Here is an 18,491-nt window from a genome sequence, read left to right as displayed (position 1 = left end):
GTTGAATGTGCTGATCAAAGAGGGTGATATGAACTTTCTTCTTACCAGAGTCTGATCACTGCCGGTGTCAATCAAAGCAGTCAATTTCTCACCATTTATCTCCACATTTGTAGTTCTCAAAGAGCTTGGGGATTTGGTTACATCCCTCCTTGGTACAAAACATAGCTGTGTAAGCTGAGCTGAGATCTTTGGACAATTTGGTTTAGTGTGCCCTTCTTGACCACACAGGTAACATATGGGAGGTCGTTTAGGAGAAAAATTTAATTTGGCTGAAGTAGGTTTCCCCATGTAGGGCTTACCAGACCCCTCCACCTTCCTTTGCTGAAAGTGAGGCATGTCAAGAGAACGGCGGTCATTAACAGGTTTCCAAGCCCACGGCTTACTCTTTCCTCTGGCTGCAACAAACACATCCGCCAAAGACGCTGCTTCTGCTGCGGTTCTGGGATCTCTCTCTCGAATCCACACCTGGAGTTCAGGGGACAGCATTCTAAGATATTGCTCCAGAATGATGATCTCACTCACCTCCTCCACCTGTTTCCTCTTAGGCTGGACCCACTTTCCAAAGAGTTCTTTGAGCCGGTTATAAAGCTCTATGGGACTTTCCGATGGATCTACTGATAAGGAACGGAACTTTTGTCGATAAGTTTCAGCATTGACATCATATTTCTTTAGAATATCATACTTCACTTTGTCATAGTCAGTAGACTCATTCACATCCATATTGACATAAGCTGCTCTTGCTTTACCTGTCAGCAAAGGGATTAAATGCCAAACCCAATCAGTTTTAGTCCACCTACAAGCAACAGCAATCCTTTCAAAAGTCACAAGGAAGTGTTCTACATCATCAGTGTCACTCAGCTTCTCCAATCGAGGTATCTGAGATAATGGTGGGCCTATATTGTTCCCAACCTGATTAAAACTCTGCTGATGAGCTGAAGCCACGGAGTTTCCATCAGAATCTAAAGGATCCGCATTAGGCCTTTCCCGGGACTCCCGGTCAACATCAGATAAGTGAAGATTCGGAGAGGTACGTGCTTGGACTTCTATTTGCAAAAGCCCGAACTGGTGCTGGAGAGCCTTAAACCGTCGCTCCTGATCAGCCTGCTCCTGCTGTCTTACAGTCTCCCGGCCTTCCGTCCTGGCCATATGGGCTCGAAGCAGATTTGCCAACTCAGTCACCGAAACTTCTCTATCTCCCATTGCCTCGCCTCCTTCAGCTCCTTCAACCATGTCCTGGTCCTCCTCACCCCTTTCTTCCTCTTGCTGCAAGGGAGGAGCCTTAGGCCCACCTTTCTTTAAGGTACGACTTATATTAACAGGGAAAAAAACAGCCTCGAGGGGCAGAAAAAACAAAACACAGCTTTGTGTCCTTGACTGACTGAAATATCCCACCGCTGCCACCATATGTGAGGGACCAAGAGGCAAGAACAAGGAACACAAGCTTTGCAAAAGAAAATGGGTCTTTATTTGAACCCAAGAAAAAAATAACTTTACAAACTCATAAACTTCTTACAACAAAAATAAACAAACAGAAAATGAGATCAAAACAATTAGACAAAAAAACAAACAAACAACTAAAACTACTGACCTGCTCAAATGAACAAAGCAACAGTTTATAAAGGAAAGGATGGGCCCATTACAAATTAAGAAGGGAAACAATTCAACTTTACATTCAACATATAACCATAAGTAAATCAAAATCAAATCAAACAAAGGTATACAGTAAATAAAGATAAGGAAAGAAAAATGTAATCAAATATCATAAATGTACAACTAAATAAATCAATTGATAAAGACATTAACATTTCTTCCTCCCCCGGGCAATTCCAGCAAATGGTATGTTCGGGCGGAACCAATAACGCTTAAATTCTCTGTTCCTGCCCGGACTCTAATCTTTGTTACGCCAGGATGCGGCTGCAGCGGACCATGTCTGAAGTTCATCACGGTAAACTTAAACTCAAAATAGAAACAAATATAAATAACATATACAACGCAACTAATTTGTGTGCACTTCAAATCAGTAACAATGTATATAAAATGTGCTATAAATGTAAACATATGAAAACCTAACAATAAAGAAATAATTAATATCGTTTGTTTTGTGTGATTTATTATGATCCATCATTATACTGAAACAAATGAATATGAATGACAAAATAAGTTTAAATAAAGAGTATTCTTAAATGTATGCATGTTGGCGTGTGTGCGTGTGTGCGTGCATGCATCCACATTACCGCTCTTGTGCGGCCACCACTCAGGCCGTCACAAGGTGCTATTACAGAATATGCTACTCCTGACATCTTAAAGATGACAAAGTATCTGTCAACATGCTCTCCATATTCATACAGTGCATATGGAGTGAGTAGTGATGTAAAATAAAGTGAATTTGCACTGGGAGCATTATTTGATAGGGCGTGTTGGTCTATCAGAATATGCTACTCCTGACATCTTAAAGGTGCTATTACAGAATATGCTACTCCTGACATCTTAAAGGTGCTATTACAGAATATGCTACTCCTGACATCTTAAAGGTGCTATTACAGAATATGCTACTCCTGACATCTTAAAGGTGCTATTACAGAATATGCTACTCCTGACATCTTAAAGGTGCTATTACAGAATATGTGACTCCTGACATCTTAAAGGTGCTATTACAGAATATGTGACTCCTGACATCGTAAACTGAATAAAGTATTCAGTGCATATGGAGTGAGTAGTTATTTGATAGGGCGTGTTGGTCTATCAGAATATGCTACTCCTGACATCGTAAAGGTGCTATTACAGAATATGCTACTCCTGACATCTTAAAGATGACAAAGTATCTGTCAACATGCTCTCCATATTCATACAGTGCATATGGAGTGAGTAGTGATGTAAAATAAAGTGAATTTGCACTGGGAGCATTATTTGATAGGGCGTGTTGGTCTATCAGAATATGCTACTCCTGACATCTTAAAGGTGCTATTACAGAATATGCTACTCCTGACATCTTAAAGGTGCTATTACAGAATATGCTACTCCTGACATCTTAAAGGTGCTATTACAGAATATGCTACTCCTGACATCTTAAAGGTGCTATTACAGAATATGCTACTCCTGACATCTTAAAGGTGCTATTACAGAATATGCTACTCCTGACATCTTAAAGGTGCTATTACAGAATATGTGACTCCTGACATCTTAAAGGTGCTATTACAGAATATGTGACTCCTGACATCGTAAACTGAATAAAGTATTCAGTGCATATGGAGTGAGTAGTTATTTGATAGGGCGTGTTGGTCTATCAGAATATGCTACTCCTGACATCTTAAAGGTGCTATTACAGAATATGCTACTCCTGACATCTTAAAGATGACAAAGTATCTGTCAACATGCTCTCCATATTCATACAGTGCATATGGAGTGAGTAGTGATGTAAAATAAAGTGAATTTGCACTGGGAGCATTATTTGATAGGGCGTGTTGGTCTATCAGAATATGCTACTCATAAAGTTCAGTTACCAAGGAAAGGTTTGCTTTGACAGGTCAAATATGAATATTTGATGATTTTTACTTTTCACGCCATTTAAAAAAAAAAAAAAAACAGTACAGTGCAGTATGTAGTAGGTACTCATAACTTTGAATTTTATAATTGTACATTTACAATTATGTCATTTTTACTTGTATATAATTTTTACTTGTTATATCAAGGGTAGAATGAATCGACATTCTCTGTGATCGATTCGCGCTTCGGGTAGCATTTTTCGACAAGGCAGCACAAATCGACAGAACACCGGCCTTAAAGTGTGTCCTCGGCTCGGCTTTATGCAGTTATTAGAGAGAGATGTTGCAATAATGAGACAGAAAAGCATGTGCGTCAATATTATTATTTATTTATTAATTCAATTAGTTTTAATTAATTCGTTCATTCTTTTTTTTTCTATTATTGACAAATGACAGTAGACTAGCCAAATAAATGGGAAAAAAAGCCTTTTAACAAGTAAGGCCTATCAATAATTATTTATTTGTTATATTATCTGCAATAAAAATCCGTGCTGCAGGATTATCCATTTATTTAGCCTATATTCAGTTTAATTTTCTATTGATTATAGATAGGACTATATACTTTATTTATTCAAATTAAACTGCATGTTTCCATTGATTGTGAAGCTAGACATTGAAAATTGCAGATCAAGCGCATGGGGCTAAATGTTTTTTCTTGTTATGAATTGTATCCTATTTTCCGTTATTACAGTTGACTACGCGAAGTGATATGGAACTGTAATGCGGTCAAGACCTGCCTGGAACTACTTTAGCTGTGCGTTTCCCTGAAAATAATGCACACCTTAGAACGTTCGTCAACCAATCAGATTCAAGCATTCAACGGCCCTGTAGTATAAAACGTAGTAACCTCAGGTGGCGAAACGATTTTAAGATAATTATCTTTTTCTGCAATATATAAAACCCTTTATCTAACTTGGCGACATTACACATTGAATGAAGTATCAGTAAAACTTAATTTTGTTTGTACTAGTGACTACTTTGACTTTCCTTTATGCCGGAAGGGAGGGGAGGAGGGAGGAGACGGGATGAGGAGGAAGGAGGGTCTAGCTAGCCTCCGTTTTGTTTGACAACAATTCGAATGTCAACAAGAAGTTATGACTCCCGGCATCGCTTAGAGCACCTTTAATACAAAACTATATTTAATAATACAAAACAAAATAACTCCACATTCTCTCTCTGGGCCATCTAGTGCTTTCAGACAATGATGTGTGTCTTTAATCATTTCTGTGCATGGCTGCATAATGTAATGTCGAAATACATAATAATATGTTTTTAATTTAAAAAAGTAAATTAAAATAAATCATGATCGTTTTCTAAAGTATGTTTTCATGGGTGTTAATCGCTTCATTTTTGTAGGAATAAAAAACAACTATCACACTGTGATAAGGGCTGAAGGTGAACGCAGCGAAACGTATTGGTATTGGATGAGAAACCGTCGTGTTGCTCCCAATGCTCCAGTAACATTACATTATGTAAACTGCAATGCATTTATGACAAAGAACTGCACCGATGCAGATGTAATATCATAGCAATCTATCAATAAATGCACGCACACACGACACACACCTTGTACTCCCTGATGTTCGCTCTGCTCGGCGCCCCTGCAGATTGAAAAATGCGCTAAATCCATGCAGACTCAGATAAGGGGAGGAGCCGAAACTTGACGCAGCTTGCCGCCGTTTCAAATGAGTTTTTTTAAAGGGGACTGAAGCGATCAAAAAATTTGTTAATCAAATATTTTTTTAGGGGGGCTGGGCAGAAGTTTAGGGGGGCTGAAGCCCCCCTAAAAAGGGCCTAGTGACGCCCCTGGCTATACCATCACTTTTCGGCACGACACCTGTCTTTTCCTTGTGTTATTTGTCGTGTAACCTTGTGTTATTTGTCGTGTAACGTTGGTCAATACACATTTTTGTAATTGAGTCTATAATGTGATTGGCTAAACTGATTTTATGTCGGGTGCGGGACGGTCGGTTCTATTTTAAGCAGGTCGGGTGCGGATTTTAATTAGTGCTGCTGTCGGAAAACGGGTCGGATGCGGTTTTAAGCACTGCGGGTATGGGCGGGCAGGGGCGTCATGCAAGCCAAAATTCTGGGGGGGCACAATCTGAGACGTTGCAATTGTTTTCTGACGGGTGATATGGATCATGTTAGGAGGGGTCAGGGGGTTTCTCCCCCTGAAAATTTTTAAATTCTGGCTGCTAAACATACCATTTCAATGCAGTTTGGGAGGGACAGAAATACCTTAACGGAGCTAGCAGCAACCCTCCTCTATCTGAGGACTAAGTTAAAGTATATTTTGTAAGTTTATGTAAAAGACAGGTTGATGAAAGAACTGTAAGCTCAAATTCAAAAGCTTTTGAAGTCTACTTCATTAAAGCATGTTTACACACACACTTACTGTACACTTAGGCCTACTACACATGATTTTAAAAACAGTACCATTGCAGTTTTTATGTTATGATTTTAAATTGGTATGTGACCTAAGAACGATCTTACATTAAAGGTACATAAAGGTGCTGAGGTCTGACTTTGTGGTGCTCTGAAATAAGTTATTTTAATATTAATATGTGATGAAGGACTTTGAAAGAAGTTTGACAGATTTCAGTGCTGAATAAGGTTTACGGTTAGACTAGGCTAGCTATCGATAGCGTTACACTGACACAACTTAAGTTAATGCTCTGAATTCGCAGCTAATATCAAATCCATAACTTTTTGATCAAGTTAAAATTTCCAGGTCAACCACAAATAATCCCACTACCTTTTAATATCATCCGATAACTAATTCAATGCCGATTTGTTGCTTTGCCCACTTACCACTTCAAGACCATCTGTAAAACATTGCCAGCTCAACGTGCGAGACGAGTGAGTTGCTTGAACATACACAGCAAAGATTCTAGAGCGCTACGCGTGTAGCTCTAGATTTGATACACAGACACCATATTAGGAAAAAGGGGCGGGCTGATGCTGACCGATTTATTACACATCCAGAAGAATACATTTGAGTCATTATAGGCTCTGGTATATTATGGAGCATAATAGGAATAAAGTTGTGACAAAAAAATTATCAGGGGGGAAAAATCTGAGGGGGCACGTGCCCCCTCACTTTGAATGGGCATGACGCCACTGCGGGCGGGTGCGGATTTACAAAATCGGACCCGTGCAGGACTCTGCCTACAGGGTCTGGCATTTCAGTTATTGGTTTATATTCCGCCTTGGGTCGTATATGACTGGCACACAAAGAAAGAGAAGAAAGCAGTAAACATTTGAAATGGGCCGTTATTAAGGCATGTGCATCACAGAACAGCGCTCGATTCTTGCGCTTGAATGGTTTAAAGTAAAATCACTTTTCTATGATGTGATAAATGAGCAGTTTCTTAAAAAAACGGAATTATACTTAAGAAAACAAATTATCCGAAGGAACGGACAGTACACTCTCAGAAAATAAAGTACATAATTGTACCTTTAGGGACCGTTCGGTATTTATGGAAGGGGCCACCGGAGGAAAATAGGGGAGGGTCATGTCTTTTTATTCTTTGTTGAGGGGAGGGTCATCCAACTTTTTTTAGTCTAGGGGGAGGGTCACCCAACTTTTATATTCATTAAAACAGCAACATTTCAAAGTGGCTTGTTTTGTGCTATTTTTTTCCATTTAGCTCCATGTTGATCTCGCGTTATCAGCCCCCCTTCGATATCAGATAGGTCTGACCCAACAAAAATCCAGTTTGGCGCTGTTTGACAGTGTGCGCTTCAGGTCGCGCTTAGAAAAAGTGCATCATGTCAGAACAGAATGCCAAAGAAATGTTTACCCGGCAAAGCTTTAAAGCACGAGCAAATAATGAACTTTTGTTAAGTGCACAGTGTCCTGTGAGTGTAGCCTAACTCTACCGCTGCATTAACATGTGATGTGAACGTACGTCGAGTTTAACAGTATTGGGACTGAGGCGCCAGAACTGCTGATAGAATGTGCGCTGTAGGGCGATACTGCATATTTTACACTCTAAAAAATGCTGGGTTGTTTTTTCAACCCAAACGCTGGGTTGAGACTGATGCTGGGTTGATGTAACCCAATTTGGGTTGAAAATCGTTCTTAATCTGTAACCCAGCGGTGCTGGGTTGGGAACGCGGACGTGAAAGAGAGCACGCACGTCACGCAACAACACGGACGACACCAGTCGGAGAAGCCGCCATTTTCTTAGCGCCTTCAGGTGGAAGCAAAGAAAAGACGTGTATGCAATTTATGGTAAGTAAATATACAAATTTCAAGTAGTTATCAATTGGTTTTTATCCAAGAGTATTTTGAGATTTCGTGGAAGGTGGAAAAGTCAGAAAAGAACTTATATGGAAATATTCGCGGTTTTTGCCTCAAGTCTTAACTGCCGCTTTTTATTGGTTTTCTGTCTTATTTCCAAAAATTCTGTTAATAGAGTCTGTTATCAACATTTATTACATGGCTTGGTTGAATACCAATGTAGAAGACGGTCTGTTTGATTTCTTGATAACAGACCGCTGCAGTATAACACACCGTTGCCATGAAAAACAGAGCGTTGCTATGGATGCGGAACGGACTATTTTCTTTAGCGGAAGCTTTTAAATCAATAAACTCCTTTTTAAATCAATATTTTGTCCCGTTCAGCCTGTCGGGGTTGTTATTCGCTATAACAACCGCCTCGCTATACATTATCCCTTACATATTCAATATTTCTCTAACGATTTTACTGTATAAACGCAGTTTTACGCTCTCAGCTCAATTGAGATTAACCTCACGGCCGAATGACAGCCGCGCTGCGCCTCATACGCTCTGCTCAGTGGACTACGTTAGGAAGAAAGTGCGCCACACTGTCATCGCGACGCTGGCCTTAGGAAGGGAAAAGTTGTAAGTCCATTTTTAAAAGTTAATTGTTATTGTTAATTGTTAATTTTTGCTTCTGAATATGTTAACTTTATTATATATGATTTGCTGTATTAGCTACGGGTTTGATTCGGTGAAGTTTAACTTACTTTGCTAACGTTAGCTTGGTCTTCTGTCAGAACATACTTCACAAATTTTCCGCTCTGCTTTCGTTTAACTGTATAATAGTAACAGTAGATATTATTAATTTAATATGAGCATACTATTCACTATACTTACATTTTTACCTTTTTAATTTTTTTTTACGTTACCTCGACCGCCATTTTGTCCGTGCCACTCCCGGGATAAGTTGGAGATAAGAGCTTTTCTCAAGTTTTCTGTGATAATAAAATGCCTTTTGACTGACATTAATTTTTGTTTTAGAGAATGTAAAGGCAGCAAGCACTGTGATCTTTCTGAAATGACTGGAAAGTGCATCGAAGGACATTGAAAAATAAATGCAAAACAGTAGCCTAAGACTTTTTTGTTACTGTTGTACTTGTTAAATTATGTTGTTTATTTCATAAATAATTTTTTTTTTTTTTTGCCAAATGCTGCTTTGACGCAGAAAAGTGTTAAATCCAGCTAACTGTTCTGTCTCATTTTCCCACTTCTAATTTCAACTCTGTTAAGCCTTGTATATTTGATATCATCGACCCTGATTTTATTAAAGAGCAATGAGACGTTTTACATGTTTTCAGTTCTATAAACCTGACTACAGTTGCCTAGTTCAATAATGTTAACTAGCATCATGACCGCCAATTTTGCCTTGCCACTCTGTAATTGGGATACATAATTTAGTCATAAAATGTATTTTATCTGTTATTTTATCTTAGATGGACGAATATGTGAAAACTAAACTAAGAGAATGGAATCTTGAAGAGTTAATTCCCACATTTGAAGGTATGTAGTAATATTTTACAGGGTTCATTGTAATCGTAAGCCACTTGCACACTTTAAAACTGAAAAATTTGTGTAGAAATTACAAATTTACTTTTCTGTTGAATTGATCAAATCTGCTGTTCAAACAAGCGTATTTTTAGAAAAGGTTTGAATCTTCACTTGCCTCACGATTCGATTACAATTCTGAGGGTAACAATTAGATTATAAAATGTTTCATGATGCATCACGGTCCGTGTAACCTTAACAATTAATTTTTCAGATTATACAATGCAAATGCAAAAATAAAAAATTGAAACCAGACGTTCATCTTTTAGTTTTTCGGTTACATCAATGGATATTTTCCATTTTCTCCCCTTTTTTCAATTTTACTTTTGCTAAATTGTGACATCAGAAACAATAAATTTTGATTAAATGAAATTGAGCAGATTTTCAATTTTTAAATTTTTTTGTCATGTAATTTGCGCCGTAGGCTGTGTCATTAGCACCACAAGCAATCTTGTTCTCATTATAATGTTATGTATATGACTGATTAGCGATGCACATTTTGCACTTAATTTTATTTTTCGTGATCAAAGTGATTACAGACATCACTGCGCGTTTTCGAAGCCATACCGAAAAACAACTTTCATTAAAAAACATGAGAACAAAATAACACTGCAGCATTATTAATATCATCAATGATTTTGAAAAAGAAATAGCCTATCTAAAAAGAATATAACCGTCTGAAATAACCCAGAGTCGATAATGTCGGGCATTGCATTTGAGCTGAAATTGAGTGAATGAAAACCAGTTGGTAACGGCAGCGCTTTGCCGTTCCCTTGAAATGTCCTTAAAGGGTTAGTTCAACCAAAAATGCAAATTACCCCATGATTTACTTACCCTCAAGCCATCCTAGGTGTATACATTCTTCTTTCAGATGAATACAATCGGTGTTATAATAAAAAATAGGACCCACTTTATATTAGTTGGCCTTAACTACTATGTACTAACATTTAAATTAATAATTTAATTCAATGCACTTATTGTGTACATGCATGTTTTTTCATTGTACTTACATTTATAATTACACTGTTGACACGTCCCTTACACCTAACCCTACCCTTAAACTTACCCATACCACCACACCTGTCCCTAACTTTACCCTTAAACTTACCCATACCACCACACCTGTCCCTAACTTTACCCTTAAACTTACCATACCACCACACCTGTTCCTAACTTTACCCTTAAACTTACCCATACCACCACACCTGTCCATAACTTTACCCTTAAACTTACCCATACCACCACACCTGTCCATAACTTTACCCTTAAACTTACCCATACCACCACACCTGTTCCTAACTTTACCCTTAAACTTACCCATACCACCACACATGTTCCTAACTTTACCTGTATCTCACCTCAATATCAGCCAAAGTGTTTTACAATACAATATGAACACAATAAGTACATTGTACTTTTTTTTTTATGTAAGTGCATAGTAGTTAAGGCCACCTAATATAAAGTGGGACCAAAAAATGTCCTGGATAATCCATCATTATAATGGCAGTGAATGGCATCCCAAAATTTGAAGCCCACAAAATTGTATCCATACATTATAAAATGATGTTTCATCATCTCCATCAAAATACTTATGTTCCGCATATTTTTTTTCTCTTACAGCTGAGAAGATTGATCAAGAAACCCTCCTTCTTTTAGATGATGTCACACTGACCTCTCTTATCCCCATTATTGGACTTCGTTTAAAATTCAAGAAGTACCTGAAGAATGCACTTGATGTAAGTACAAGGTATGAGGTGTAGAAGGCATGGGGTTCATCTGCTTTAAATGCAAAAGGTCTTTGGGGCCTAATATCAGAGCTTTATTTTCACATTTGAGGGTTGTACATCATGTATTTTCTACATCTAGTTACTTTCAGTGTGCTCAAGCTGGATGTCATCGCACATTCAGTATTATTAGATCATTTAGAAGACACCTACTGGAGCATGTTAATGACATTGGAAATGAAATGGGGGAAACCCCTTTGGTTGAGCCTGATAATTTATCAAATTCAGTTTTAGATGCTGTTGAGCAGTGTGATGAGGACTGTGATGAAATTGCTGAAGAACAATTTGATGAGTTAGAGGAAGAAAATATACAAGACAGAGTAGCTTTGTTTTTAGCGAAATTAAGGTCAAATTCCTCCCAGACGTTGAGTACTGTTAATTTTGTGGTAGATCACACATCCAGCCTTATCAGTGATGTTGTTGGATCTCTACAGAGAAACACCGTCTTCTTTTTTAAGAGAGATAGGCCACAGCGAGAGTCCTGGGGCCCAGAAACTCTTAGAACATTTTGCGTGTGCGGCTCAACCATTTCAGGGATTTGAGTCAGAGTACAGACAAATGCAGTATTTTACTCAGTCTGGATGCTTTGTGCAGCCAGAGGAAGTACCTCTGCCTGGCTTTTCATACACTCAACAGAGAGACACATTGACGGGGACTGTTAGACAAGTGGCAGTCCGAGACACTTTTCAGCGTGTTCCTCTAAAGCCTTTGCTGAAGCAGGTTTTAGAAAGTCCAGGAACAATGGAGAAAATCTTTGAGTGGCAAAATCAAGAAAGCACAGGTCTTGCAGATTTTAAAGATGGCACAATCTTCAAAACAAATGAACTCTTTTCTAAAGAGTTGTCCATTCCTCTTGTCATTTACAATGATGATTGTGAGATGGTCAATCCACTTGGATCAAAAACCTCAGTTCACAAGCTAGGTTTTATTTATTTTACTCTTAAATGCTTGCATCCTGAGTATCTTTCCAGCCTAAACTCTCACTTCTTGTTGGCAGTGTACAAGACAGACGATGTAAAAACATATGGAATCAATGCTGTCTTAGATCCAATAGGCGGTATGCACTGGCGAGCATGACGTATTTCCGGTTTAATGTCAGGATGGTTGTAAACATCCGGTTATTGTCGAGTGAAGTGCTACCTATGCTACCATTGAATGCTTGTCGTCAAAAAACCCAAAACTGTTAATTTTCGTCGTTGTTGTGTTGTTTATGTTATGAACGGAACCTTAAAAGTTCAACAGAACTTTGAACGTGTCTCTTAATCTAGTCCTACTTTCAGCTGGTGTGGTGGCTTTAGCTTCTTCATTGAGCGGTAGCAGTGGGCTCTCACAGATATCTCATTTGTTGCCCTGTTTTTACCTGATACTTTAATAAAAGTACAAACACACGAAGTGAGAGGTATATAATTAAACTTTATTTAAAGCATGATTAACCTGAAGCAGGACGGAGTCATGACTTAAAACACCAAAGCTAGACTTCTAGCTCTGGCTAGCTAGCGTTAGCAAATTACCTTCAAAGTTGCAAAGAAATGAAGAAACGTAAAATTTAAAGCCTTTATCTAATTTGCTACGTGGTGTCGTACTGGATGCCCGGACGATCCTCCGGATATCGTTAACAGACACTTTCGGCAACTCCAGCAAACACCTTGTGAACTTCGTCTCTGCCATCGTAAATGTCGACTGCCAGTGTTTAATGTTTTCTTCCGTTAACCGGAAATGTCCAAACATCCTCACGCCAATGCGGAAGTGATGCGTGCATAGAGCCCATTGTGTCTGACATTAAAGATCTGGAATTGGAAGGAATACAGGTTGTCACAAAACATTTTAAGGGCACTGTCAAAGCAGGAGTTGCACAGGTTTGTGGGGATAACTTGGGTCTTAATGGCATTCTAGGCTACACTGAAAGCTTCTCAGGGAAAACTGTGTGTCGATGGTGTCGGGTACAAAGAGAGGTTTTGAGAGGACAAACAGTTGAGGATCTGTCAGTAATGCGCAACAGGGTTAACTATCACTCTGATCTGCTTCAGAATAACCCAACTGAAACTGGCATCAAAAGAGAGTGTTCACTCAATAAACTGCAGTTCTATCACGTTACTGACAATGTAACTCCAGATGTCATGCATGACATTCTGGAAGGGGTTGGAGGTTATGAAACCAAACTTGTTCTCAATTCTTTGATTGAACAAAAAGTCTTGACACTTGATCAGCTGAATAATAGACTGACAAGCTTTGACTATGGTTTTTCTGATAGTCACAACAAGCCATCTGCAATCAAACCTCAGGATCTTAAAAACCCTGATGGGTCCATGAGACAAACAGCAGCACAGATGTGGTCCCTTCTAAGGCTGCTGCCTCTTATGATTGGAGATTTAATTCCAGAAGGTGAGAAACACTGGGAACTACTACTTTCACTACTTGGCTGTATGGAGTTGATTTTCTCCCCAGCCTTGACTGCAGAGGCAGCTATATTTTTGCAGCATCTGATTGAGGAACACCATAGGCTGTTTTTGGAGCTTTATCCAGACAGGCATTTTAAGCCAAAACACCACTTTATGCTTCATTATCCTGGGGCCATCAGGAAACTTGGACCTTTGGTTCAGTTCTGGTGCATGCGTTTTGAGGCAAAGCATGGCTTTTTCAAAAGACTAAGCCATATAACCTGCAATTTCCGCAATATCTGTAAAACGCAGGCTTTCCGACACCAGATGATGTTGTGCTACACCCTGCTCTCTGGGAAGATGTTTTCACATGACTTTGAAGTTGGTCCAGGATACACCACACTCCTGGGATCTATAGAGGGTTTTGAGAAAGTGAAATGTGGTTTTGAGGGAATTCCATTGTTCTCAGATGTCTATTTGCCATCTTGGATTAAATGCAAAGGAACTACTTACAGGTCAGGAATGACACTTTTTGTGTCTCACTCTGCTGATGGTGAGCCCCAGTTTGCAACCATTCAGAGCATTGTGCTCATTGACTCCAAAGTCAAATTCATTGTGAAAAAATGGGACACTGTTGGATTTGACAGACATTTTTTTGCCTTCTCTGTGTCTCCTTCTTCTGCACTTGATTTGGTGGACATTCATTCTGTTGATGATCACCACCCTCTACATGTTGTGATGTCCTTCAAGGAGAATGAGAATAATCATTACGTTTCTCTGAGATACAGGCTATTTTAGGTGGGGGAGGGGGATCAAAAACAACATTAGTTTGATGCTTGTCTACACCTTCTACCAAATACTACCTCTTGCAGTTGTAGACAATATTCTATTAATATAAATATCAATTAAGTCATCATGGGCACATCACAATACATTGAGAGGGTTTCTCAATTTGATGACATCATATAAATGTTGTAAGTTTCACTGAAAATAATGGTTTAGTTGAATTAACAGAAATGTGAATGTGCACATCATGAAACAATATATTGTGCAGACCTAACATACTGTAAAAATGCATACATGTGCATTACCATTACATTTTTCTATTAAAGGAATCAATTGAAGAGCTTGCAACTACACCTACTATATCAAGGGAGCAGCAGCACAGGATATCTGTGGAGCAAGTAGCAGCATTTGTAAGTTTGTGTTTATTGATTTCTTGTTTTGGGACCAGACTGTTGCTAGAAAAGGAGTTGTCTTTTTTTCTTTTTTTTTGCATTAAATTAAAGAAATTTGTAGGATGTTTTTCTTTTAAACTAAAATATTTTTTTTTAGAACGTAAGAGACATCCTTCTTGCAACACCCAATGGCAGAGGTATTGTAGATACTATTGAAAACAAGCACTGCATTTCACTTAAAGAGAGACAAGCCATGGTTCGGATCTTGGTGTCACATCTTATTGAACGCTTTGGAGAAAAGTGAGTACACATTTTCAATACAAATTAAAGTAAAACATTTTAATGCTAAAATATTTTTTGATATATTAAATGTCTTGGTGTGTACATTTGTACTATTGTTAAAATTCAAAATATGACATTTTTTCTTCTAGCCCAAGTGCAGGTACAAAAGTCACCCTTGCTTCATCAGTAGTTGAACAGTTTCCATGCCTTAAGGATTGCCAGGGTAAAGGCTATGTGAGTACAGTGTCTAACACAGGGATGTGATTTTGCTGTATTTATACGGACTTCTGTTTTTCTGAACTTAGAAGTATGAAATAATTGCTGTTTTTAAACCTGTGCTTAAAGGTTACAGCACTAGCACATGTGTACTTCTCAGATCATGTTTTGGGGACCTCCCACCATTGCACATTTAACACCTGACCAGCTCATTAGTAGATTGCAAGACTTGAATTGGGTGTGTCTGATGAGGGAGACATACAAAATGTGCAGTGGTGGGGGTCCCAGGACAGGTTTGAGAAGCACTGCCTTATCTGACCCATGTATTTCTGGTCTTGGAGTCTCTACTAACGAGCTGATGAGTTGAATCAGGTGTTTGATTAGGAAGAGTTCAGAAATGTGTAATGCTGGCACCAGGAACAGGGATGGGAAAACACTGCTTTAATCACATTCATGTACTCATGTAAATGGGGCCAGTGTTGCTCTTTTTAATACCGTTTTCTTTTTCTTTAAACACAAGGAAGCATGGTTCAGTCCAGGTCGATACCACAGACCTGCTACTGGCTTCCTGGAGGAGCGTCTTCGTAACGTGCGCAAAAGGGTCAGAAAAGGAAGAGAAAATCGAGTTTCTTCAGATAACCCAAGAGATAGCAGTAGTTTTATTTTGCCAGGTATGTACGTATGTCTGTGTCTAATATATATAAATGACTCTTATTACTGAGCTGAGCCAAATTATTTGGTTCTCTAAAAAGAGCCCTCACTTGGGTTTAATGTTGGCAACATCAGAATTTATTCGGCAAATGCGTTTCTATCTCCCATTATTTGCATTAACTTGTTTTCGTACTAGTCAAAAACCACCTCAAGCGAGTGTAAAACCTCTTTGTGAATTAAGGAATTTTGTTTCTAATTTTGGTGTTTCCATCACTCGTTTCTGATGCGATACTTCAAAATACCTCAACACAGTGGTAGAACCATAGCTAATAAGGACTGCCTGATTAGCCAGGGACAGCGTGAAAGATGCGTGGGATAGTTGACGGAATTTTATATATATATATATATATATATATATATATATATATATATATATATATGTATATATATAAAATGTGTGTATGTGTGTCTGTGTGTACCTCAGCTTAACATATTTTCCCACTCAAAATTCCTGTTTGTGATTACATTTCTGCTCTCAACAGAGTCAAATGTAGATTCAGAAAGAGCTACTCAAATGACAGAGTGGCTTAAAAATAATATCTGGCCACTAAGTCAGGTTGAGCAATACATGAAGGAGACGTCTATCCATAGGGCCAAATGGATTCGTGACAATGGATCCAAGACAATCATGGAAATATTCAAGGAGTATCCACGTCTCCTCGACACACCAGGCATGGTGGGTTTAAATTTAAGAAATAAAAACATTGGCTCAGTATTTTCTTTTTTGTTTTACAACTTTGTTTGCCATGTTGGCCTTTGTTTTGTATTTTTTAGATATCCCAGGATTTCTTAATTTTGAATCCAGACTCCGCTTCAAAACTCACCGAAAATTGGGTACCTGTGTTTAAGGATAAGATTCTGCAGTTTGCCAGCAGAGAGAAACAATCTCTTGATCTACTTTCCAGTGTAGAATTGATGTCAGCAGGTAATGGGTATTAAGAACACTGTTACAAATGAATAATTCAGTCTAAAAATTAATTACTATCTCTCATGTCATTCTAAAAAATGAGAGATTTTCCCTGTTTACAATTACTGTTAGTCAGGACCATTTTCATTTTGTTAACTATTTCTTTGTAACACAATTTAATAAATGAATGTCATACATCCAGATTTATTGCAGTCAAATTTTATTGCAGTTTTATGAAACTTTTTTTTTTAATTTTGAGTGATTTTTATGAACATTTTTTCATTGTATTCTAAAGAGATGCAGAGTGATGTCGCCTTGCAAGTACTTCCTGTAGTCCTTCCAACACCAGTGTACAAGATTGGAAGGAAAACGTTTAAACCAACTTTCATTGAAACCTGGAAGGCCTTCATAGACATACAGCCTGTAAGTTAACAGCCATTGCTAAAACTACATGATTTAAGTATTTACAATATATTGTATGGACCCTTTTAAAAGACTGACACATTTTGACAATTATCAACGTCACAAATCTAGTAATGTTTTTAATTTAATTTTTGAGTGAAAAAATACATTGAGTAGTGTCACCCAAAAATGAAAATTCTGTCATCAATTACAAACCTTCCTGTCGTTCCAAACCTTTAAGACTTTTGTTCATCTTCGGAATGGAATGACGATATTTCTAATGAAATATGAGAGCTTTCTGTCCCACTATTGGCAGTCTATGCAATTACCACTTTGATGCTACAAAAAGTTAATAAAAAGATTGTAAAACTAATTCATATGAATCTAATGTATTTCAAATTTTCTGAAAAGACTTGATCGCTTTATATGATGAACAGATTTAATTTAATTTAAGTATTTATTTTTGGGTGAACTAACCCTTTAAGGCCATGACACACCAAGCCGACATAAAAAAAAACTAGTGACATCAAACGGTAACTGTGTTGTTGCCATGAGTCATTTGCATCTGGGCCAAAAAGTTGGAATACTGTAAAGGCTATGGCCAACCCCTGCCAACTGGGGTCCGACTAGTGCTATCATTGGCCGATGGTTGGCTTGGTGTGTCATAGCCTTTACTGTTCCTAAAGGTATTTACATTAGTTTTAAATTTTAGCGTTCTAAATTGATGCCAATTCTTTTTCTTTTCTTTTTTCTCTCTTCTTTTTTTTTTTTTTTTTTGTCAGATTGGGACCAATATGGCTGAGTACCTGCGCTCAAAAGACTCTGAATTTCCACATGTTCTCATGCTTGGAGACAACCAGTGCTTTCAAGCCTTTGCCATTATAAACGGAGAGGCACTCGAGCAAAATACATTGCTTGCTGCAGTTGATGTTTGCTTTAAGGCGTTCTACGTGTTTGACATAGACTACCCGAAACAGTGTTCCACAGTGTGGCAGTTTTTACAGACTGTGGTGTATGGACTTTCTGGGGATGAAACACCAACAATGAGAGTTTTGCGAGCATTCATTTTTGCTGACAAACAGTAGTTTTTGTTATTACTGTCTGTGACCTTGCCTCTTTTATGCTGTTCTTTTTATATTTACTACTATTACTTCTAAACCATTACTTCTAAATACTTGTACTTTTCTTCTACAGTACAATTACACTACAATTGATTATTACTGTGAGTATTTCTCTCACATGATATGTTATGCTC

General features: G+C 38.1%; 1 protein-coding gene across 1 annotated transcript; it reads left to right on the top strand.

The window, feature by feature from the left end:
- Window positions 1-14,671: 14,671 nt before the first annotated feature.
- On the top strand, window positions 14,672-16,866 carry LOC307157845 (uncharacterized protein; the record flags this gene model as incomplete). Its single annotated transcript, XM_079869789.1, has 6 exons — window positions 14,672-14,736; window positions 14,876-15,018; window positions 15,150-15,234; window positions 15,737-15,887; window positions 16,410-16,603; window positions 16,702-16,866. The coding sequence occupies exons 2-6, from the start codon at window positions 14,972-14,974 to the stop codon at window positions 16,864-16,866; spliced, it is 642 nt and encodes a 213-aa protein (XP_079725915.1). The 5' UTR covers window positions 14,672-14,736; window positions 14,876-14,971.
- Window positions 16,867-18,491: the final 1,625 nt, after the last annotated feature.

The sequence above is a fragment of the Squalius cephalus genome (genome assembly GCF_949319135.1).
Source record: "Squalius cephalus genome assembly, chromosome: 4".
NCBI classification, from domain to species: domain Eukaryota; kingdom Metazoa; phylum Chordata; class Actinopteri; order Cypriniformes; family Leuciscidae; genus Squalius; species Squalius cephalus.
This window is presented reverse-complemented; position numbering and strand designations above follow the sequence as displayed.